The sequence below is a fragment of the Nerophis ophidion genome, linkage group LG09, assembly GCF_033978795.1.
Source record: "Nerophis ophidion isolate RoL-2023_Sa linkage group LG09, RoL_Noph_v1.0, whole genome shotgun sequence".
In the NCBI taxonomy this organism is placed as follows: Eukaryota; Metazoa; Chordata; class Actinopteri; order Syngnathiformes; family Syngnathidae; genus Nerophis; species Nerophis ophidion.
This window is the reverse complement of record NC_084619.1, coordinates 17,777,720-17,801,702: the sequence shown is the minus strand read 5'-3', so window position 1 is coordinate 17,801,702 and position 23,983 is coordinate 17,777,720. Positions and strand designations below refer to the sequence as shown.

The following is a 23,983-nucleotide window of genomic DNA, read 5'->3' as shown; positions in this document are numbered from 1 at the left end:
TACAAACGTTGCTTGAAGTAAGTAATGAAGAATATGTTTGTGCAAAAACGCTATGGATGGCAGGGTTTCCACTAGATTGCCAAGATATCTATGCGATGGAGGCGTGGTCATCATGACGTTGTCACATAATTTGCTATGCTGATATAATTTTAAAAAAGGGTCAAAAACGTAAACATTACATACATTTAAAACAAACCTGTTATTAATTAGTATCAACACACATTTTTATATAATATCGTTTTGCTCCATTTTCAATTGTTGCTGCTTATTGTACAATGTATTTTGTTGAGAATTTTTCAAGTGTCTATAACATTTTAGTGACTTTTTCTTTACTAAAAATGACTAGCAACAAGCCCTGTGATGAGCTGGTGACTTGTCCAGGGTGTACCCCGCCTCGGCCCTAATGCAGCTGAGATAGGCTCCAGCATCCCCGCGACACCTAAAGGGACAAGCAGTAGAAAATGGATGGATGGATGGACTTGCAACAAATCTAGCATTTTGATCTGGTGTTATTATAGAATGTGCTTGTGTTTAGAGACTCTACTTCTCCTTTTCCTCGATGTCCCTGACGAAAAAGGCGAGCTGCGGCGAGCATGACGTCCCACTTGCTTCGCGCTGCTGATCCAGTCTGACTTTTCTTCCTTGATTTAAAGCCGCCATTGTCCTCTTAATATTTGCAAGTTTTGTAAACCACTGTCCATGGGTATATCCGGGATATATTAAAGTTACGTCCACATCACAGACATGCTGACAGCACTCCAAACAATGGTGTGTGTCTTGATTTCTTCACCACATCCGATTTCAGGAGTGCTGTTTTCGGTGATCAATGTCATTTTTCGGCGGCCAAATTTTGGTGCATCACTTGTCAATAGTGCACAAATAACATGCAATATAAATCCATTCATACTTTAACAACCTGCTGGTGGTAATGTTTTATTTTTTCATGTAAAGCTTTGATTCTGTAAGTAGGTGGCGATTTGTCAAGGGTGTACGCCACCTTCCGCCCGAATTTAGCTGAAATAGGCTCCAGCAACCCCCACCCCGCAATCCCAAAACGGACAAGCGGTAGAAAATGGATGAATGGATGTTTTGATTTGATGTTTATTTTTCCCATGATCACAAACACACTGTCCATGCCTGAAAGCGGATTGGCAGAGAATGAGGAAGTGTTGTTGTATGTCCAGGGATGCACAGAGACGAATGAGTTTGCACATGAGGCAAAACCTGTTCGAATTGGCTATCGTAAGATTCTCAATCAAAGTTAAAAATAGCGAGCGTCTGACTTGTGACTTTTTCTGGAGGCTTTAATTTATAAGTTTTCACTTTATTTTTTTATTTTTAGGTTGGCGGCCATGACTTTGCCGTAGTGGTGCGCCTCGTTTAGTCACTGTCACTACACAATCGGTAGGGGAAGATACGATCGGTCCACGCTTGGGCGAAGACTACGTCATTTTCCTCAACTTGTTTTACGGCAGTTATTTGTGTGCACGCTGCCACTGTTACCATTTTTTTCCTTTTTGTAATTTTCATTAGAATAACAATATCATATAAAAGATCAAATACAAAATACCAAACATTGCTTAATAATACATTATTTATTTTGAAACCTAAACGACATGTTCAGCAGCCTTAAATGGCAAAGAAATGTATCTTTTTTTACTACTTCATTTACATAAATTAAAAATACTGATTATTTTAAAGATTCAGATTCAGATTATTTATTGTCAATCCTTAATATGCACAAGACACATAAATGACAATTACATTTTCGGCACAGTCCCACTAAGAGCAGACATACGTTACAGGGAGACAAGACGGGACCGCCAACGGATCAGCCATTTTTACGGCGCTCCTTAAAAAGGCGAGAAAAGGGTAACATTGGGTGAGAGGAGGGTAGTAAACAAATATCAGTCTAAGGCTAGACCCTCAGGAGGGGTCCAGACTAAGTCCAAGGAAAAGAAACTCCCATAGCGTGGCACACATTTATACATGACACGCACATGTATATCACACCAATTGCAACAGAGGGAGGGGGTGGGTTTGTGGAGACTCGCTGACGCTGTATAGCGCTGCTCAGCCATCCACAGCCCCAGAGGAATTAAGCAGTGGTGAAGGCGTTGATTTCAAGGGTGGGGGTCATGTGTGTGCGTATATACCCAAATAACTTTGGGAGAGATGATGAATGTTTTTGTATGCCGGAGGCCGATAAAGTTCAGCTACAAGTGTTGACAAAAAGGAAGGTAAAAAGCATCTATCTTTGAGGAGTCCTCGGGAGAGTTCCTTCAGAACAGCCCGTTCCCATGCCAAGGCCATTCAAGGGAATCCAAATCGTAGATTAAGAAATATAAAGTCAATCAATCAATGTTTATTTATATAGCCCTAAATCACAAGTGTCTCAAAGGGTTGCACAAGCCACAAGTCTACTTTTGTGCTTAAGTGCCTCGTTCAAAAAAAACAAAACAAAAAAATCTACATTTAAAAAAAGACATTGAAGGTATATGGAAACAAACCTATAATGATGGGAGTCAGTGGCCCCCTTGTGTGTCGTTCATTACAATGACGGAAAAGTGAAAGTTGCTGAAAATGTGGCGATAATATTCGCTGAATCTTTTTAATCTACCTCTAGGCGGAGCTCATACTCCAACAAGCTCCATCAGCTTCGTTCCCTCAGTGTTCGTCAGACATGCACCCTCCAGGGAATTCATGCAACTCCTCCACATGTTTAACTTGAGATGATTTATACATTGTAAACATGGAGCCCCTTCAAAACCAGTGGCGGGTCGTGCGTTTCCCACCTAGGCCTTCAGTGATTTCCGACTTAAATGATTACCTCTCAACATACCATCATTTATGTTACCACATGACCATTGCTGGAGAAATACTATACGGAAAAACATTTACACCCCACCGTTCATTGAACCACATCAACAGTGTACAAAACGGGTTATTTTCTGGTGCGTTTAAAAAACAATAAACCCGCATCAGCAGTTACAACATATCTCATGTGGTACTGTCAAAATTAAAATTCCAATCAACATAATAAATGTAAAATAATAAAGAAATAAAATATTTGAACTCACAATTTGTAGTACCCATTGGACGCCGTGTAAGCCAGTGGTACTGCTCGTAGTCGGTTGATTCGAGTGGAAATGGCGAGCATTTCCCCATTTCATCACCGACCTCGTCTCACAAGATGTGGTTTCTCTTAAGTATCCTTCCTGAAAATGTTTTTGCAAATATATATCTGCCACCTAATCAACATTTTGCTCTCCTTTTTGTTGCTTTCTATAGCTGGTATGGCTTTCTGTTTTCACAACTTGTGATTGGATACTCACTTGGGACTCCCAAGTTGAATTTCCAATCATAGGGTTAGGCCAGCTAGAAGGCGTTACTGACAAGAACTTATGATCTGATTGGTGTGGAGAATGCATTTATTTTTAAGAGTTCTTTCTCTATTCATAGTCATGTTTAAAGCAGCTAATATCATGCCACTTGCACACTTTGTTCTTGTATCTTATGTCTGCAAGTAAACTCTTGTGCTTTACCTTGAAGGCGTTGGAATGTGTATGGTGTATGATGTACTCCCTTTTTACCTTGTTTGTATTAGAACAATGAGGCTATATTCCCTTCTGGGCGGGGTGGGGCCTGTTTTCGTACTAAATAAACTGTCTCTTTCCGTTGGATTTTTAGACCCCTTATTAATGCCGCTATTAACGCATTGCAAGACTGGTCTCCTACAACTTTAGTAAAACTTGGTAATATTGCTATTCTGTCTTGATGGTCCTTCTTACGCAACACAAATGTCATCCGAAGGAACTTGAGATTGACCAGTGACTTTTATTCCAAAGAAAAGGAAGACTGGTCAGACGTAACAATGCTATCACAACTGTCTATCAACTGTATGTGCCCGATCACTTACAGGGCAAAGACGCCCGCATTGTTGATTCTGAAAGCCCCGGGTAGATTTACATAAGCTATCTGAATTCTGATTGTATACAAACTCTAACCTAAGTACAACAGCACTGGAAGAAACATGTTATGTCATGGAGAGAATATAAATACCGTATTTTTCTAACTATAAGTCGCAGTTTTTTCATAGTTTGGCCAGGGGTGCGACTTATACTCAGGAGCGACTTATGTGTGAAATTATTAACACATTACCGTAAAATATCAAATAATATTATTTAGCTCATTCTCATACTGTAAGTGACTAAACGTATAAGATTTCATGGGATTGAGCGATGAGGGGCGACAGATTGTTTGGTAAACGTATAGCATGTTCTATATGTTATAGTTATTTGAATGACTCTTACCATAATATGTTACGTTAACATACCAGGCACCTTCTCAGTTGGTTATTTATGCGTCATATAACGTACACTTGGGCTTCACGGTGGGAGAGAGGGGTTAGTGCGTCTGCCTCACAATACAAGTAGTCAGGGTTCAATCCCGGGTTCGGGATCTTTCTGAGTGGAGTTTGCATGAATGCGTGGGTTCCCTCCGGGTACTCTGGCTTCCTCCCACCGCCAAAGACGTGCACATGGGGATATGTTGATTGGCAACACTAAATTGGTCCTATTGTGTGAATGTGAGTGTGAATGTTGTCTGTCTTTCTGTGTTGGCCCTGCGATGAGGTGGCGATTTGTCCAGCGTGTACGCCGCCTTCTGCCCAATTGTTGCTTGGATAGGCACCAAGTCCCCCCGCGACCCAAAAGGGAATAAGCAGTAGAAAATGGATGGATGAATGGATAACGTACACTTATTTAGCCTGTTGTTCACTATTCTTTATTTATTTTAAATTGCCTTTGAAATGTCTATTCTTGGTGTTTGGTTTTATCAAATAAATTTCCCCCAAAAATGCGACTTACACTCCAGTGCGACTTATATATGTTTTTTCCTTCTTCATTATGCATTTTCGGCAGGTGCGACTTATACTCTGGAGCGACTTATGCGGTACTATTTAGATATTAAGGGAAAGTAAATTAAAAATTACTTTTATCTTTAATTATGATCATGATTTCTGGTTATGCTAGGCCAGCAGAGAAGGCCTTGCTGGCCATGACCGCAAACCACTGTTCAAAACTTAATACGATAAAGTTTCATATTGTGTTGAAAGGGTTTGACGTGTATTGGGTAATCCGATAGATTTTGCATTCATTTTGTCGTGAGTGTGGGACACAATTGATAGTAGAGAAGGGACAAAAGAGAAGTAGACGTGGCTAAGTTATAATCATCATTTATAGTTCATGTTCATTTTCCTCATACTCATTCCAAGTACAGGTCTCTGGAGAGCAGAACTGACGGACAGCATGACAGAACAAACACAGAACTGTTGAAATGAACTCTGGTGGAATCGTCCGAAATTTGTATCAGTACTGGACCATTGGACTATTCGATAATGCAACTTGTAAACACACAACACATGAATGTATCTTCATCACTGTTGTCATCCGCCTGTATAGACTTCTTGTTTTCCGCACTCACTCCAGTCATATTGGAAGGGGAAGGCAGTGATTCTCCAACCATTCTGCTCCTTTGTGCAGTTTTGGGTCAAGGTGGGCTACTCAGCCTTTGTATAAAAAAACTAAAAAAAAACAACTATGAAGGAACACATGTAAACATAGGAAGGGGGCGAGAGGGGTGGAAAAAAAAGAAAAAGATGCAGATTTGTTCATTAAATCTATGTCTAGCAACACTTAACAATTACGTCTTTTTGTGTCCTTTTAATGTTTTTTTATAAAAAAAAAAAAAAGATTTAGGAGCTGTTATATTTTGCATCATCTATACAACAGGCTATAAAACACCACATTGTCACAGTTCAGAAAGCACATTAAGATGGGGTCGTACTGTATATAAACACAGAAAAGGATCGGTGTGCGCGTGCATGGCTCCCACACTGTCACTTCTGAGCAAGCGCTCGCCTTTAGACTTCACAAGATGCAAAAAAAAAAAAAAAAAAAAGTCTAAAATCAAAGGCCTCCTCTTGTCTTACTGGCACAATGGACATTTTGTTCTTGTAAATGACACTGCAGTCTACTTGATCAGCTCACAGTCCCTTCTGCTTAACTGAGACACTTTGGCCGATTTTGTGGACATCCGTCAAGCACACAGTTCCCCATCTCCATCCTCCTACCCCGGCCCCGCTTCCCCTTGTGGGGTTTGCTGTCAGATGGTTTAGTCTCTCCTTCAAATCAAATGTTTGTTATGCATGGTGCCATATTCTTTAGAAGCAAAAGTCTAAACACCACAAACACAGGCAATTTAAAATGAAACCATTAGGTCGGGAACCCCGGTTGGCAAAGTGCATCTGCCCTCCTCTGGCGGCCACAAACGAAGCAGTCGGATCATCCCGTTCTTGGTTCTTGGAGTCAAATCACAGATGGATTATGTTATTTGGTTGTCTTCAGTTTACAGACATTTTTCCATCCGTAGTCTCTCGTTCCAGGCGGTCTTGCGTCTGCAGAAATAATTTCCGATTTTTTCTTTTTTACTTTTCAGAGCATTGTCTTTTTGGAAAGAAAATGACTAAATAAGGTTCAATTTTGTTATCATACTGTACACAATAGCTGTCTTTTCTTTAAATGTTCCAGATGGTCTGCCAAAGACCAGCACTTTGACAATCACACATAGTATTCCTTGTCCTTGTTCTTCTTGTTCTTCGTTGAAGTCTTTGCGTTGTTCACCGCTTTCTCTTTGACAATAGAACCGTTTGACTGAGCAGAGTTGCTGATGTAGTTGCGGCTCTCGTCCACGTGGTAGGAACCCTCGTCTCGATTCCGGTACTTATACATGGCATAGAGCAGGATGAGGATGCACAGAGCCGCCGCTGCTACGATGCCCACCACCATGCCCGTGGTGCTGCTGGACTCCCGGAAAACCTCGGAGGAGTCTGGGAAACCCTTTGGTCCGGCGCCCGTGGGATTGGCTGTATGGGAGACAAAGACAGGATGACTGCATGGCTCAGGATATCATCCGTAGTACAAATATCTGACACGAGATGGCTGGCATGTGGTTAGCACTGCTTTGAAATAAGTGTATACTTTACTATTTCAAATAATTTTTTTCCTGAAGGAATCAATAAAGTACTATCTAATGTCTTGCAATGTACATTTTCTTGCGTTTGGGTAATTTCAGACGGCATGAATGCATCGAAGTGCGGTGCACCTCCCTGCAGACGGATAATTGTTTTGCTGATATCAATATTTGATCGGGTTAGCCCCATTCAATTCCATAAATATACTTTTCAATCCTTCGCATCCCGAGATAGGTAAAATAGAAATATTGTCAACAGGTAAAATGATGCAGTAGAAATGCAAGAAGGATCAAGGTTTGCCTGAACTGTTGCATAACAACACTGCCATTTGAAATTGTTTAATGGCTCCTTTCCATCTTAAAAAAATGTGTTTTTGTTTAGGCTAGAAAGTCAAAATCCAGATCCTGAGGCGTTCCCAGGCCAACCGTGAGACACTGTCTTCCCAACGTGTCCTGGGTCTTCCCCATGGCCTCCTACCGGTCAGACATGTTCTAAACACCTCTCCTAGGGAGGCAATCGGGTGGCATCTTGACCAGATGCCCGAACCACCTCCTCTGGTTCCTCTCAATGTGGAGGTGCAGCGGCTTTAGTTTGAACTCCTCCCGAATGACAGAGCTTCACAACCTCTCTCATTCCGGCCGCTTGTACCCGTGATCTTGTCCTTCCGGTCATAACCCAAAGATCATGACCATAGGTGAGGATAGGAACTTAGATCGACCGGTTAAATTGCGAGCTTTAGCTCTCTCTTCACCACAACGGATCGAATCAGCGTCCGCCTGTCGACCTCACGACCAACTCTTCCCTCACTCGTGAACAAGACTTCAAGGTCCTTGAAGTGCTCCACTTGGGGCCATATCACCTCCCCAACGCCACCCTTTTTCGGGCAAGAACCATGAACTTGGACTTGGAGGTGCTGATTCCCATCCCAGTCGCTTCACACTAGGCTGCGAACCGATCCAGTTGAGAGCTGAAGATCTTGGCCAGATAAAGCCATCGGGACCACATCATCTGCAAAAAGCAGAGAACTAATCCTGCAGCCACCAAACCAGATACCCTCAACACCCTGACTGCGCCTAGAAATTCTGCCCATAAAAGTTATAATCAGAATCAGTGACAAAGGGCAGCCTTGGCGGAAAGTCAAAATGCCCCTTTTTAAATCAGACACTCTTACAACCTTTATAGAAACCTCTTGCAAACTATGTTTTAAACCCTTGGACAGCCATAATATCGTACGTTACTTTTTACTAAACGACAAGGGAATGTCACATAATGTCGTTTCCGAGTAACATTGCTTACTTTCTTTTTCTTAGCCAATTTTGCCTTTTTACACGTCGCGTCGTTAAACTTGGTAGAGGACGTTTTCTGACTGTTAGCATGCTACCATGCTAACATTAGCATCTTAATTTTTTTCATAAGTTTGCAACCGTTTGTCCCGGAATTATACAACTTGGTATGTGACACATGCCAGCTGTTAGCATGCTAACTTCTTTTTTTCTTTGTGAGCCAATTTTGCCCTGGCACACCTCAGAGTAATTAAACGTCGTATATTACATATGGTAACTGTTAACATATTAATTTTTGCATTCTAGCTTGCTAATATCAGCACACTACTTCCCCCCCCCCCTCCCCCCCCCCATTTTGCCTTTGTACATCTCAGAGTCATCAAATTTGGTACATGACGTTTGCTGATTGTTAGCATGCTACCATACACCATGCTAACAATAGCGTCTTTACTTTTTTCATTAATTTTGCAACCGTTTAACCGGAATCATACAACTTGGTATGTGACACATGCCAACTGTACCTTTTTTTTTTGTGTGTGCCAATTTTGCCCCTGTACACCTCAAAGTAATTAAACGTGGTATGTGCCATTTGCTAACTGTTAGCATGTTAGTATTCAAGCTTGCTAATATTAGGCTTACTAACTTTTTTTTACCAATTTTTGCCTTTGTACATTTCAGTCATTACATTTGGTACATGACATATGCTGACTGTTAGCATGCTAACATCAGGGACTTCACTTTGTTCACAAATTTTTCAACCGTTTATCATAAAACTTGATACGTGACACACGCCAAAAAGCATGCAAACTTTTTTTTGTGTGCCAATTTTGCTCCTGTACACCTCAGTCATTAAACTTGGTACATGCTATATGCTAACTGATTGCATGTTAATGTTAGCATTTTCACATGCTAACATCAGCATGCTAACTTTTTTTTCCCTCCAGTTTTGCCTGAGTACATCTCAGAATCATTAAACTTGATGCATGACATATGCAAAACTGTTAGCATTTTCACATCCACTAAGGTATTATTTTAAAAATATATTCTCCATTAAATTAATGTGCATACCAACTTCCCTTTCTAATCCACGGTATATTCCTGCAGTACATTATCCGGATAATTATGTTGAAAGGAAATGTTCACAAATGGCAGCATGAAGGTTCGATACCGGGGAAGGAGAATGAGATGTGTTAAATTTAGTCGAAAAGCTGGCAAGAATGATGTGTTAATGATTGAGAAGGAAGCCCAGTAGAAGCTCACAGCTCATTAGGAGTTTTACAGCACCGTCATGAATGAGCAGACATGAGCAGCGTTTATTTCCAACATCTGCTATAAATGTAAGCAGGATGACTCAATGAGGAAAACAATTCGTCAATAGACTCAGCAGATTTTTTTTATTTTTCGTTTGCCGAAAAGGCTGTCCGCTTCCCTTTTGAAATAGTGCTGCTCAATGAGGCATATTTTGAAAACACGTCAGCCCCCCTGATATTATTCAGCGCTCCTGGCACATCTCACTGCGTGTTTTGTTGCAGTCATCAGTTCTGCTTAAGTCTGTCTTTGTTGCATTGGAGGAATCCAAACACACCGCATTTGGAAATGAAAGCAGCCTGGTTCTGCAGGATTGGGCTATAATTGAGGGATTGACGTCTTAAGTTCAGGTTGTAGTTACAATGATGCACACAAACCAGTCGGAAACCCTCGAACTGCCAGTCGCAATTATTCAGTTACGGCTGTGCTTCTCAACCCTCATAAAAAGTAAATACTCCTCACTTGACTATAATTAGTATAATTTGTCTATAAAATTGCTATAACTATACCTCTGCATAACATTGTACGTTTATTAACATTAAAGGAAACCACACATCGGCCTTTCATCTTCGCCCAGCTCGGTTACAGCGAAGCCACAACCTTCCAGCGCCAGTTCCTGTACAGTCAGCCTACATGTCTATAATTCTATGTGTATTTTGATCTCTCTGTGTTTCTCCTCCTCTGTGCTCATCGTCTTGTGTCACCATACACAGCGTTCCTCCGTTTCCTGGTTTTGAGCTGTGTGTCTCGTCCCCCCGAATTCCCCCTGGTTCCTTGGCTTCCTTCCTGGATCTCGACCTCTTGCCTAAATACGGAGCTTGACGCCTCGCTCCTGCCCCTGACCCCCTACCTGTCCCTGCACCTCTGAGCTTGCCTTGCCCTACCTGGACTTCCGCAGCTCGCTGTACACGCAACTTCAACAACTCCTATAAAATTAAAAATTTTACAATTTCTTTAAAAAAAGTATTTTCTACCACTTGTTAATCTCGGTTTCTCCTAGCCGCTCAGGCAAATCACATTGTCTAAAAATGCTTTTTTCCATCGATAACAGGACATAATCGCGCTCGGAATATATATATATATATATATATATATATATATACACACACAGTATAGTGAAGCTTTCTGTGGTACATCCATTATACAGTGCACAATACCCGGGTAGAGTGGAATATACGATAGGTCAGGAAAAAACACAAGAGGCTATATCATCCCTACAAGCCTGTTTCACAGGTTTCCCTGTGCCGTCAGGGAATTTTATAGCAGGGAAACCTGCGAAACAGGCTTGTAGGGATAAGATAGCCCCCTGTGTTTTGTCCTGACTTAACATGTATATATATATATATATATATATATATATATATATATATATATATATATATATATATATATATATATATATATATATATATATATATATACATATATATATATATATATATATATATATATATACACATATATATATATACACATGTATGTACGTATATATATATATATATATATATATATATACATATATATATATATATATATATTTATATATATATACATACATACATACATGTATGTATATATACATATATCATATATATACATATATCATACATATATCATATATATACATATATCATATATATATATATATATATATATATATATATATACATATATATGTATATATATACATGTATATACATATACATACATGTATGTATATATATGTATATATATATATACATACATGTATGTATATGTACATACATGTATGTATATATATATATATATATATATATATATATACATACATGTATGTATGTATATATATACATATATCATATATATATACATATATCCTATATATATATATATATTTGTATATATATACATATATCCTATACATACATACATCATATATATACATATATTATATATATATATATATATATATATATATATATATATATATATATATATATATATATATATATTTTTTTTTTTTTTTTTTTTTCAACCCAATGTGGCTCCCTGTGTCAAAAAGTTTGGGGAGTCATGGTATATTGTCATGAGTATAGAGCCAAACATGTAGGATGTCATCTCTAGTATGAAGGTGTACTCTTTGGTGCAAATGCAAATGCTATTATTTTTTTCCTTCAGAGTGACAGTCAAGTTAATATCATCTCAGAGAGAAACAAATCAACATGTCCGGAATGTCATCATTTCATGGTGTCCACACAATAGCAAGACTTACTGTATGTCAACCGTTTCGCTTTAATTAGTCATCCGTCGTAAACAGCTCTGCTGTTGACCAAATTAAAGTCTCTCTGTCTGAGTGTTGAGGCAAACATCGCTTTGACTGGTGCAAAATTATCTAATGACAGACATAGAGGACGGATGCGTCTATTTTAGGCAGCGCTCATCACTGCTAAAGTGAAAACTGTAAAAAGGACACCGGGTCTCTTAGGTTGTCTGTGGGGAGTGGAGCTGCCTCCCTTGTTCATTGACATGTTTTCCACAATGGTTAGTCTGATCAGTGGTCAAAGTAATCTTCCCATGCCAGAAGACATTCAAGGACGAGCAGAGAGATCCTTCGGGGGATAGAGTGTGACTGAGCGTTGAAACAGATTAGTTCTGCTTTTGACATGCCCACTTATCCCCGGGGACAGGTGTGAAGAATGCTGGCAGTTTGTGGGTAAAAGCCACTGCTTGACAAAGCCAGCAGGGATGGGAATATCACAACAATTCACGATTCGATTCCAATTCTTGGGGTGACGATCCAATTCAGAGTTGATTGAGCAGGATCCTTGATTGAAGAAGAATCTTGCAATATGTTGTTTGGTATAAAAATTATAATACAACATTTTCGAAACAGGTCACAAGTTGGAAAATTCCCTCTTGGCTGCCAACATATGACGTAAATGAGCAGTGGGCAAACGCAGATATGGCCAAGTAAAGAAACATGTCTATTTAAAAATAAGTCATAACAAATTAAGATTCTTGAAAATTCCGTATAAATAAGAATTGCATGAAAATCATTGGCTAGTAAGCCTTATACTGTAACTGCATTAAAGAGATCCAATTTTGAGCCAAAGCATTTGAGACTAGGCCTATTGTCCTTATTTTAATCCAAATTGGACTTCAATCAATCAATCAATCAATGATTATTTATATAGCCCTAAATCACAAGTGTCTCAAAGGGCTGCACAAACCACAACACAAACCACAACGATATCCTCGGGAGAGCCCACATAAGGGCAAGGAAAACTCACACCCAGTGGGACGTCGGTGACAATGATGACTATGAAATAAAATACCTTTTGCAGGATATTCTTATTTATTGAGATGCACCTGTATATGAAATGACATCATGCAGAGATGATTACCTTGTGCAGAAATTGATATGTGATTTTAACATTAACGTACATCATACAAACCCCGTTTCCATATGAGTTGGGAAATTGTGTTCGATGTAAATATAAACGGAATACAATGATTTGCAAATCATTTTCAACCCATATTCAGTTGAATATGCTACAAAGACAACATATTTGATGTAAAAACTGATAAACATTTTTTTGTTGTTGCAAGTAATCATTAACTTTTGATTTTGATAGCAGCAACACGTAAAAAAGAAGTTGGGAAAGGCAGCAATAAATACTGATTAAGTTGAGGAATGCAAATCAAACAGGTATTTGAACATCCCACAGGTATGCAGGCTAATTGGGAACATGTGTGTGCCATGATTGGGTATAAAAGCAGCTTCCATGAAATGCTAAGTAATTCACAAACAAGGATGGGGCGAGAGTCACCAATTTGTAAGCAAATTGTCGAACAGTTTTAGAACAACGTTTCTAACGAGATTTTGCAAGGAATTTGGGGATTTTACCATCTACGGTCCGTAAAATCATCAAATGGTTCAGAGAATCTGGAGAAATCCCTGCATGTAAGCGATGATATTACGGACCTTTGATCCCTCAGGCGGTACTGCATCAAAAACGGACATCAGTGTGTAAAGGATATCCCCAGATGGGCTCAGGAACACTTCATAAAACCACTGTCAGTAGGTACAGTTGGTCGCTACATCTGTAAGTGCAAGTTAAGACTCTACTATGCAAAGCGAAAGCCATTTATCAACAACACCCAGGAACGCCGCCGGCTTTGCTCGGCCCAAGCTCATCTAAGATGGACTGATACAAAGTGGAAAAGTGTTATGTGGTCTGACGAGTCCACATTTCAAATTATATTTGGAAACTGTGGACGTGGTGTCTTTTCGGAACAAAGAGGAAAATAACCATCCGGATTGTTATAGGTGCAAAGTTCAAAAGCCAGCATCTGTGATGGTATGGAGGTGAATTAGTGGCCGAGGCATGGGTAACTTACACATCTGTGAAGGCACCATTAATGCTGAATGGTTCATACAGGTGTTGGAGCAACATATGTTGTCATCAAAGCAACGTTATCATGGACGCCCCTGCTTATTTCAGCAAAACAATGCCAAGCCCCGTGTTATAATAGCGTGGCTTCGTAGTAACAGAAAGCGGGTACTTTTCTGGCCCGCATGCAGTCCAGACCTGTCTCCCATCGAAAATGTGTGGCGCATTATGAAGCGTAAAATACGACAACGGAGACCCCGGACTGTTGAACGACTGAAGCTCTACATAAAACAAGAATGGGAAGGAATTCAACTTTCAAAGCTTCAACAATTAGTTTCCTTAGTTCCCAAACGTTTATTGAGTGTTGTTCAAAGAAAATGTGATGTAACACAGTGGTGAACATGCCCTTTCCCAACTACTATGGCACGTGTTGCAGCCATGAAATTCTAAGTTAATTATTATTTGCAAAAAATAAATAAAGTTTATAAGTTTGAACATCAGATATCTTGTCTTTGTAGTGCATTCAATTGAATATGGGTTGAAAATGATTTGCAAATCATTGTATTCCGTTTATATTTACATCTAACACAATTTCCCAACACATATGGAAACGGGGTTTGTACATGCAGGTCGGCTTTTTGTTACGAATTTCATTCAGATGCTTTGTAAGTAGCCTCAATAAATGTGGTCTTGTTGTTTATACTTACTTTTATACTATACTAATTTGAGTTACACATTTTGCCAATTAAAACTAAAGCAATTTAAAGCTGAAATACCTTTTCCCCCCCAAAAATTGTGACTAAAACAACATTGTAGCCTACCGCTCTTGTATCTGAGAATTTTGCAGGACTGCACGTTGGGGAGGATAGTTGCTCAAGTCTCAGTTTTGTTCAATCCTCCTAAATCTGGCAACTGGCTTGCAGCAGACTGCTTTTTTCACTCCCTTGGATCCTAAATCAATTAATGGGGTCTTTTGTCTGGACAAGTGCTTCTTTCTTCTATGTTTGTCTTTGTTCCTATTCTTAGCCAAGCTCGACAGCAAGGATCCCCTTACTTTTTGATATAGCTGGTATTCTTTATGTCTTTGTAAACCTCTATAATTCGGCACAATATCCCACATTTGCTTCTCTCAGCATTTTTAGAATACATTTTGTCCAATAATCAATGTATTCAAATGCCATGTTATTCGCAATAAAAGACAGTATTTTCCCCAAGAAAACAGTCATAGGTTAGGCAAGTTAGTTAAAGGAATTATGACGCATATTTTAAGATAATAGTTATTATTGGAATGGACTCATCAAAAAATGTTATACGGATAAGAAATACTGGATGATTATCAAAATATAATGCAGTCAAGTAGGATTTCACTAGTATTGACACATGATTTTGTAGAAGCATTTAAGTCCCATCTTAAAACTCATTTGTATACTCTGGCTTTTAAATAGAACCCCTTTTAAAGTTAAAAGTCAAAGTACCAATGATTGTCCCACACATACTAAGTGTGGTGAAATTTGTCTTCTGCATTTGACCCATCACCTTGATCACCCCCTGGGAAGTGAGGGGAGCAGTTTTAGACCAGTTGATCTGCCGTTTCTTTTCTTTTCTCCTCTGCACCCCTCTCTCTTGTGGAGAGAAGGGCAGAGGTCCCGTGGCCATAGATGAAGTGCTGGCTGTCAAGAGTCGGGACCCGGGAGTGGACCACTCTGTGCATCGGTTGGGGACATCTCTGTGCTGCTGACCCGTCTCTGCTCAGGATGGTCTCCTGCTGGCCCCACCATGGACTGGACTCTCACTATTATGTTAGAGCCACTATGGACTGGACTTTCACAACATTATGTTAGACCCATTCGACATCAATTGCTTCTGGTCTCCCCTAGAAGGGCGGTCACCCACATCTGTGGTCCTCTCCAAGGATTGTCTTAGTCATCCACATTGACGTCCCACTAGGTTGTGAGTTTTTCCTTGCCCTTTTGTGGGCTCTGAACCGAGCATGTCGTTTTGGCTTGTGCAGCCCTTTGAGGCACTTGTAATTTAGAGGGTGTATAAATAAACATTTATTGATTGATTTTTAAAAAACAAGGAAAAATAAGGAAATGTTTTCCTTCTTGAAAAGTAGGGTGTGGAGAGACGGAGCCAACAAGCTGACAGCGGGCTAGGAAATATGGCTGTCCTACCCAAGATGGAGGCCGGGAGGTGGAGAATGCAGCAGAGAGGAGAGGCGTGGCGCACCCGGAGCGATGCGGCAGCAAGCCGAGTCACGTGCGTAAGCGATACACCTGCTCGCAATCTCTGCATCTTCTGCTGCAGAATAAAAGGGGCAAAGGAGGAGCGATCGGGGCGGAAGTAGTAGGAGACAACTGGACAGGAGATCAGACGAGCGAACAGACAAGCGAGAACCACAGAGAGCCAGACGGAAGACCAGACGAGCACCTTCAGTCGCCCGGCGCGAGCAGAGAAGGAAGCACTGAAAGAGCGACCGACTGACTGCGAGCGACTTTTATTTGAAAAAATAAAAAAGTCAAATAAATGATAAATGGGTTGTACTTGTATAGCGCTTTTCTACCTTCAAGGTACTCAAAGCGCTTTGACACTACTTCCACATTTACCCATTCACACACACATTCACACACTGATGGAGGGAGCTGCCATGCAAGGCGCCAACCAGCACCCATCAGGAGCAAGGGTGAAGTGTCTTGCTCAGGACACAACGGATGTGACGAGGTTGGTACTAGGTGGGAATTGAACCAGGGACGCTGTGCAATGCGATGTCGTCCGTTGATGATCCATGCAACCCACATGATGACGGCAAGAGGCGCGTCACAGTGTCTCCCAACGTGAGGGAATAGCCATCGGAAGTGGAGGGTGATGACGTCATCTGGGCTCTCATTGCCAGCTACACCACGCTGCTTAAAAAGAAGCGTCAGGAGAGGAACAACCCGACACGAACGACCACAAGAGCGACGAGAGAGACCCCGGGAAAGATGAGTCCCCGCAACAGACGCAGCCATCGGACACCGAAAGGTGTGCCGCGACCAGCAGGAAGAGCCAGTAAGCCAGAAAGTTTTGCGACAGACTGGCCAGACAACAGGTTTATTGAAATAATAAATCAGAGTCGAACCTGCTATGATTTGTCTTGTAACGATCGGCACTGAACCCCACACGATGACGGCAAGAGGCGTAGCACAGAGGGCTTGTCTTATATTTCAATCAATCAATCAATGTTTATTTATATAGCCCCAAATCACAAATGTCTCAAAGGACTGCACAAATCATTACGACTACAACATCCTCGGAAGAACCCACAAAAGGGCAAGGAAAACTCACATCCAGTGGGCAGGGAGAATTCACATCCAGTGGGACGCCAGTGACAATGCTGACTATGAGAAACCTTGGAGAGGACCTCAGATGTGGGCAACCCCCCCCCCCTCTAGGGGACCGAAAGCAATGGATGTCGAGCGGGTCCAACATGATACTGTGAAAGTTCAATCCATAGTGGCTCCAACACAGCCGCGAGAGTTCAGTTCAAAGCGGATCCAAGACAGCAGCGAGAGTCCCGTCCACAGGAGACCATTTGGGTCAATATGACACAGTAAACAAATTGAACTGATTCACTCGGCCAGCTTCCCAAAAAATGTTTTAATCAGCGTTAAAATATAATCAAATATTCACATGTAATTCCCGTGCAAATACAAACTACATGCACACGTCAGGTAGAATTTGATAAATTATCATTGTAAACCTAATCACATACATATTAGGTTAGTGTCAAGGCCTAAACATGCCAAAGTGTTATGATCCTCCCAGTGCAAACAATCCCTTTCAGCGGAACATTTTACTGAGAATGGTCCCCATGCACAGGTGACCAAAAGTTTTAATGAATTGAATGCACAATAGGTTGTTTGAAAGACTGCAACAGTGCAGAACATTTGCATGCAAACTGTTGATTACACGCATAATGTACTTACAGTAGTTGCTATGTGCACTCTGCAGATAATTACTTAGTGTGTTTGCAGTCGAACAAGTGCTATTCTACATTATTGCCCATGCCCCTCTTCAACTTATTCAGGGTTCGCACAGCCCGCCTAAGTGAGCTTCGTTTCCTCTGGTTACAGAGCAACATGTATATTTAAAAAAAAAAAAGCTTGTTACTGAACGCCAACGATCATGATGTTGTATTTTCTACTACACAGGAAGTTCAATATCTAGTCAAAGACAGCTGTGAATGTTCCCTGTCTGCATTTTGGCAGATAATATCTATGTTTACATGCGGCGCATTTCTGTACTTTGATCTAAAACTTAGGGGATTGGCATTCTAATACCATGGTTTACACAAACACTAAAGAAGTTGATCCGATAATGATGTGCGTATTAAGACGGTAAGCATTTAATCAGAACAAACCATCTGGGCATGTACAGCATTGTCTTTTTTCCTGAAATATTAGAAGAAACTTCTTTTGCCTATCCCAGTTTCTATGTCGTAATGTGTGCTTGTATATTTGCTGAGGTTTTTTTCCTAGTTCCACACTATGCCCCCCACAGAAGCGTAGTTTGGCAGTAGCTTTCTGTCCTCCCTCCTCTTGTTTTTCCCCTTTCCGATCTTTTACGTGCCATTTAGAGACACATCAAACCTCCTGCCCTGTCTACACCATGTCGAATTGTATCTTTGATTCTTCGATAGGCTGACCCTAAACTAATGTTGTTGTACTTCAAGTGGAATGACAAATAAAGCATCTTATCTTATCTTTAGTTGTACGCCGTGTTGACTACACGGCCTCAGCTCATTGGCTCGTTGTAATCCACACATTTGATTTTCTCCTCTCTGGTGCCGTGTCTATTTTATGTATGTCTATGTACATCAACTTAACGGTTGTGGTGCTATCTTCCTGATAAAACACGGAGTTGTTGTCATTGTATCAACATTTTCCTCCTCCAAATAACTATTCACGCCAATGCAAGACATATTGACAATGAACAATCTCCCATAAAGTAATCCACTTTTATCGTTTTTACCTTTGTACAACGAAGCTTTCAAACTTGTCCAGCAATTTTTGATTTGGTCGCTGGTTTGGTGAATTCCGTTTGTATGACCTTGTATTGTATAACTTGGTGTTTCAAGCCCTTTGATCCCAATTTCTCTTAAAGGATTGATTGATTGATTGAGAGTTATATTAGTAGATTGCACAGTACAGTACATATTCCGTACAATTGACCACTAAATGGTAACACACAAATACGTTTTTCAACTTGTTTAAATCAGGGTCCACATTAATAATTTCATGGTTCAATTCAAGGAGTTAAATTATTCTTCTTTTCTGCATTTAAAACACTTCCTTGTTGACTACAAAACATGTAATCATGGTTCTTTGGTCAAAATGTTGCAGGAATTATGTGTTACGGACTATATTCAAGCTGCTTCCAGACCGTCTCTACAGATTGCGGCGTTTTGTGGGCGGTCTTATTTACATGCCTCCACTTTGACTGCGTCTTCCCCCTGCCCACTGTGTTGTAGTTTTTAATGCTTTATAGCAAGTCTATTGACAGATATAAGTTTGAATCATACGCAACTTCGTATTAGAAATGGCAACAACAGAAGATGCATGTCCCATTGGCAAATTAATTTTTTCTTGCGCTGATGTGGGATCTAAACAGAGGATGTCGCTGTGGCTTGTGCAACTCTTTGAGACACTTTTGATTAAGGGCTATATAAATACATTTTGATTGATTGATTGATGTGCATGTACTAGGAAGTCTGGCCCACAATAAGAGGATAGAGAAAAAGAAGGAGCTTATTGACTACAGTGCGGACTACAATGGCGGCAGCACGCAAGGCACTCTGGGTACATTTATACTATGTATGGATAATCCGCTGTCAGTTTTCCCAATCTATAAGGTTACCAATTGTGCAAATTCCAAACAGCTTGTTTGGCGGAAGTAGAAAGGAAGGTAAGATTGTTTATAAATATCTACGCAATGCCTCCATGGTTTAGTTTAACATTTTCGGGACTTATGCAGATCCCAAATACACAACAGCAAGTACCAATAGGCAAGAAAAGTAGTTTTTGCACAAAAGGGCCCTTTTAAGGTTTCTAAAAAAATGAACCTGCTCGGCGTAACATCTGGCTGCCACTAAAACCTTGATCACTCTGCAGGTCAATTTCGATTTCTTTGCCCAAATGCGACCTGTATCTGATTTTTTCGTGTCCGTGTGAACATTGCAATTCCGAACTTTTCATATCCGACCCAGGCCTCTTTTATGTGTAGACATATATCAGATATATATGCGATGCGTCCTCAATGTGAGGTTGCATTCATCCGATCAGAACGTAATCTAAAAGCAATATGCGTCATAGTTATTCGAAAAAATTAACGGTTACAAATAAAATAGTTGACAACGGAGCAGAAAAATGGTCAAAATAATGTGTTTTACGAACTCACGTGAAATCTCCACCACTCCTGTCTCCGACTGCTCGCCCACAGACACGCTCTTCAAGCAGACATCGGAGCAAGTTATCTCCTACAACTGCCAGAGCCAAAATACCTGCCCTCCTACTTCTTCCCTGAGATCGGTAAGTTGGGAGTTCAAACCCTGGCCGAGTCGTACCAAAGACTGACAAAATGGGACCCATTGTCCATGCGTGGCACTCAGCAACAAGGGCTGGGATTGGGGGTTAAATCACCATAAATGATTCCCGGGTGCAGCACCGCTGCTGCCCACTGCTCCCCTCACTTCCCACGGGTTGATTGAGGGGATGGGTCAAATGCAGAGGACAAATTTCAGCACACCTAGTGTGTGTGTGACAATCATTGGTACTTTAACTTAACTTTAACTTTAATCTTTGACGCGCAATACAATGTGGTTGAGAAAATGAGTTTGATTGCCCAAAATCCTTGAAATTGCCACAAATGCGCCAATACAGAGACCGCCTTCAGTGGACTTTACTTACTTACTTATGAACATGGCAGTGTGTGCAATGTAATGAAATCATGTCCGCACGCAGGTCAGATTGCATTGACATTAAAAACAATTTTTTTTTGTAATGTGAACAGCCACTAAAAAGATCCAATTTGACCAAAAATACCAATTGGACATCCGACCCTGCAGTGTGAATGTAGCCTACAGTACTGTTTACACTGGAAAGCAAATAAGACACACATTGGATATTTTTCGTCAATCTAAGCGCTCCAAAGTACTTTAAATCTGATATTTTTGCATTAAATTTTGGCTACATCAGGAGGTAGTCCCAATCCGTTTGGAATCGTATCTTTTCAAATGTGACTGCAGTCTAAACGGCAACGCAACTTTTTTGGGACTTTTATGTTTGGTCGAGCTCCGTCATTCATGTGCACAGGAATGTTTTTTTATCGTCTGCCTACTTTCTTTAGACAATGGCCACGGCACAAAGCAACCAACACAGGATCTGTGGTGTCTCTGTTTTCTTGTGCAATAGCAATTACCTTGTTCATTTACTGAATCCTTCCTTTGTTTTTACTTTATCGAACTCCGCTTGCAATTGAAGTTGAGGCCACATTTGAGCCTGTGTGCGTTTATACTGGAGTCTGATAAAAATCAGACATGTAAACTAAAAAGTCAGCTGGAAGAAATCTGATTTAGTAAACTTTGACTTGCAGCGCAAACATATTCAAAGGCAAATACTTGTCACACTGATGCACAGTGAAAGTGATTTTAACCCAACCACAAAGACAGGCTTCGAATGGGTGTGTCTATGGATGCCGTTCGGAATAACGATCGGCATGAACCAACTCTTTCAGTCCAAATTATACTTCTTTCCAAATGGATTGCATTGAATTACGATCTTCCGATTGACTTGTTTATATGAATCATTGTTAATCTGATTGGGTCTATGCTCCCATTGTTTATGTCCACGTAAACATGGCTAATGTCATATGCTCGATAGAGTTTGTGGCCTCTCCTTAAGACTCCTCTTCATTTCCCTTTCAATCCAGTCGGCGCAGGTGTGAAAACGTCTTTAAACATGTAATTAAACGGTATGACAGTCAGACTATCAATCACGTTCTGCTATTTAACATATCTTAAACAAGAAAGCTACGTTGAGCCAAGTAATTAAATGGATTAATACCACATTTAATGCAGTGCAATGAGCTAAGTTCTGTGCCAAAAGATTAGCATTCATTACAGCTCATTAGTAGACATTTACTCTCTGCCTTGTGTATCGAGCCACCTGAAGGCATCAGCGGATATCATTCATAGTCTCTCAGATCAATCGCGCATATGAGGGCTGGGGCTGATTTTGGAGAGCGCATGCTTGGCAGTACAGCTCGGACTTGCTCTCTACGAGGCCTTTGAGACACTCTCCCAAAACTTCTGACTGTTGGTTCATCAGTGTTCTAATATTGACTTCCATTTATAAATGATGGGGCAGCCAACTCAACTCAAACTCACCCAGGGGCAAAATGAAACACGAAGCGAAAGACCTTAAAGTGCCCAGCTTTGTGGCAGCCCTCAAAGTAAACTCAAAGGGGAGATGAATGTTGAGAAAAAGCTTCCTTACCAACGTTGTTCTCTCAGTCTCATGCCAGACATAGATTAAAATTATCACGCTGACAATATCACCTTAAGTCCTGGCGAGGACAGGTTTCAGTCACTCCATCACAGCCAAGCTGAGATTCAATTGGTTGGCATAAAACAGAAAGATGCACTTTATTACCAAAAGTATTTGAAGTGCAATCCCATGGAATTGTCCAAAATTGTTTAAGATCCCGGAACATTCAAAGTTTCTTTCACTGGAACTAAGGAGCAATGCCCAACTCCTGAAAAACAACCCCACACCATAATTCCTCCTCCACCAAATGTCACGCTCAACATAATGCAATCCGAAATGTAGAGTTCTCCTGGCAACCTCCAAACCCAGAGTGGTCCATCAGATTGACAGATGCAAAAGCGTGACTTATCGCTCCAGAGAAGGCGTCTCCGCTGCTACAGTGGTGACGTGCTTTACACCACTGCATCCCACGCCTTGCGTTGGACTTGGCTTAGGCTGCTCAGCCATGGAAACCCATTCCATGAAGCTCTCTGCGTACTGTACGTGGGCTAATAGGAAGGTCACACGAAGTTTGGAGCTCTGTAGCAACTGACTGTGCAGAAATACTTTGCACTATGCGCTGCAGCATCCGCTGACCCTCTATGTCAGTTTACATGGCCTACCACTTGGTGGCTGAGTTGCTGTTGTTCCCAAACTCTTCACTTTTTTTGTAATAAAGTTGACTTTAGAATATCTAAGAGCGAGGACATTTCGCGACTGGATTTGTTGCACAGGTAGCATCCTATGACAGTTCCACACTGGAAATCACTGAGAACGGCCCATTCTTTCCCAAATGTTTGTAGAAACAGTCTCCATGCCTAAGTGCTTGATTTTATACATCGGGCCAAGTGATTAGGGCACCCGATTCTCATCATTTGGATGGGGGGGCCAAATAATTTTGGCAATATAGTGTGTTCCCCTAAAGCAGTGGTTCTTAACCTTTTTTCAGTGATGTACCCCCTGTGAACATTTTTTTTAATTCTAGTACCCCCTAATCAGAGCAAAGCCTTTTTGGTTGAAAAAAAGAGATAAAGAAGTAAAATACAGCACTATTTCATCAGTTTTTGATTTAATAAATTGTATAACAGTGCAAAATATTGCTCATGTGTAGTGGTCTTTCTTGAACTATTTGGAAAAAAAGATATAAAAATAACTAAAAACTTGTTGAAAAACAAACAAGTGATTCAATTATAAGTAAAAATGTCTACACATAGAAGTAATCATCAACTTAAAGTGCCCTCTTTGGGAATTGTAATAGAGATCCATCTGGATTCATGAACTTAATTCTAAACATTTCTTCACAAAAAAATTCATCTTTAACATCAATATTTATGTAACATGTCCACAAAATATCTATCTGTCAACACTAAATATTGCATTGTTGCATTTCTTGTCACAGTTTATGAACTTACATTCATATTTTGT

At 40.5% G+C, this 23,983-nt stretch overlaps 1 protein-coding gene across 25 annotated transcripts in view; it reads right to left on the bottom strand.

The window, feature by feature from the left end:
* Positions 1 to 5,220: 5,220 nt before the first annotated feature.
* The window catches only part of nrxn1a (neurexin 1a), a 775,979-nt gene continuing 757,216 nt past the window's right edge, over positions 5,221 to 23,983 (bottom strand). For all 25 annotated transcript variants that reach the window (XM_061910433.1, XM_061910435.1, XM_061910444.1 and 22 more), the window contains one exon: positions 5,221 to 6,925. In XM_061910433.1, coding sequence (XP_061766417.1) covers positions 6,621 to 6,925 — 305 coding nt within the window. In that variant the 3' untranslated portion in view covers positions 5,221 to 6,620. The remainder of the gene's footprint in view (positions 6,926 to 23,983) is intronic.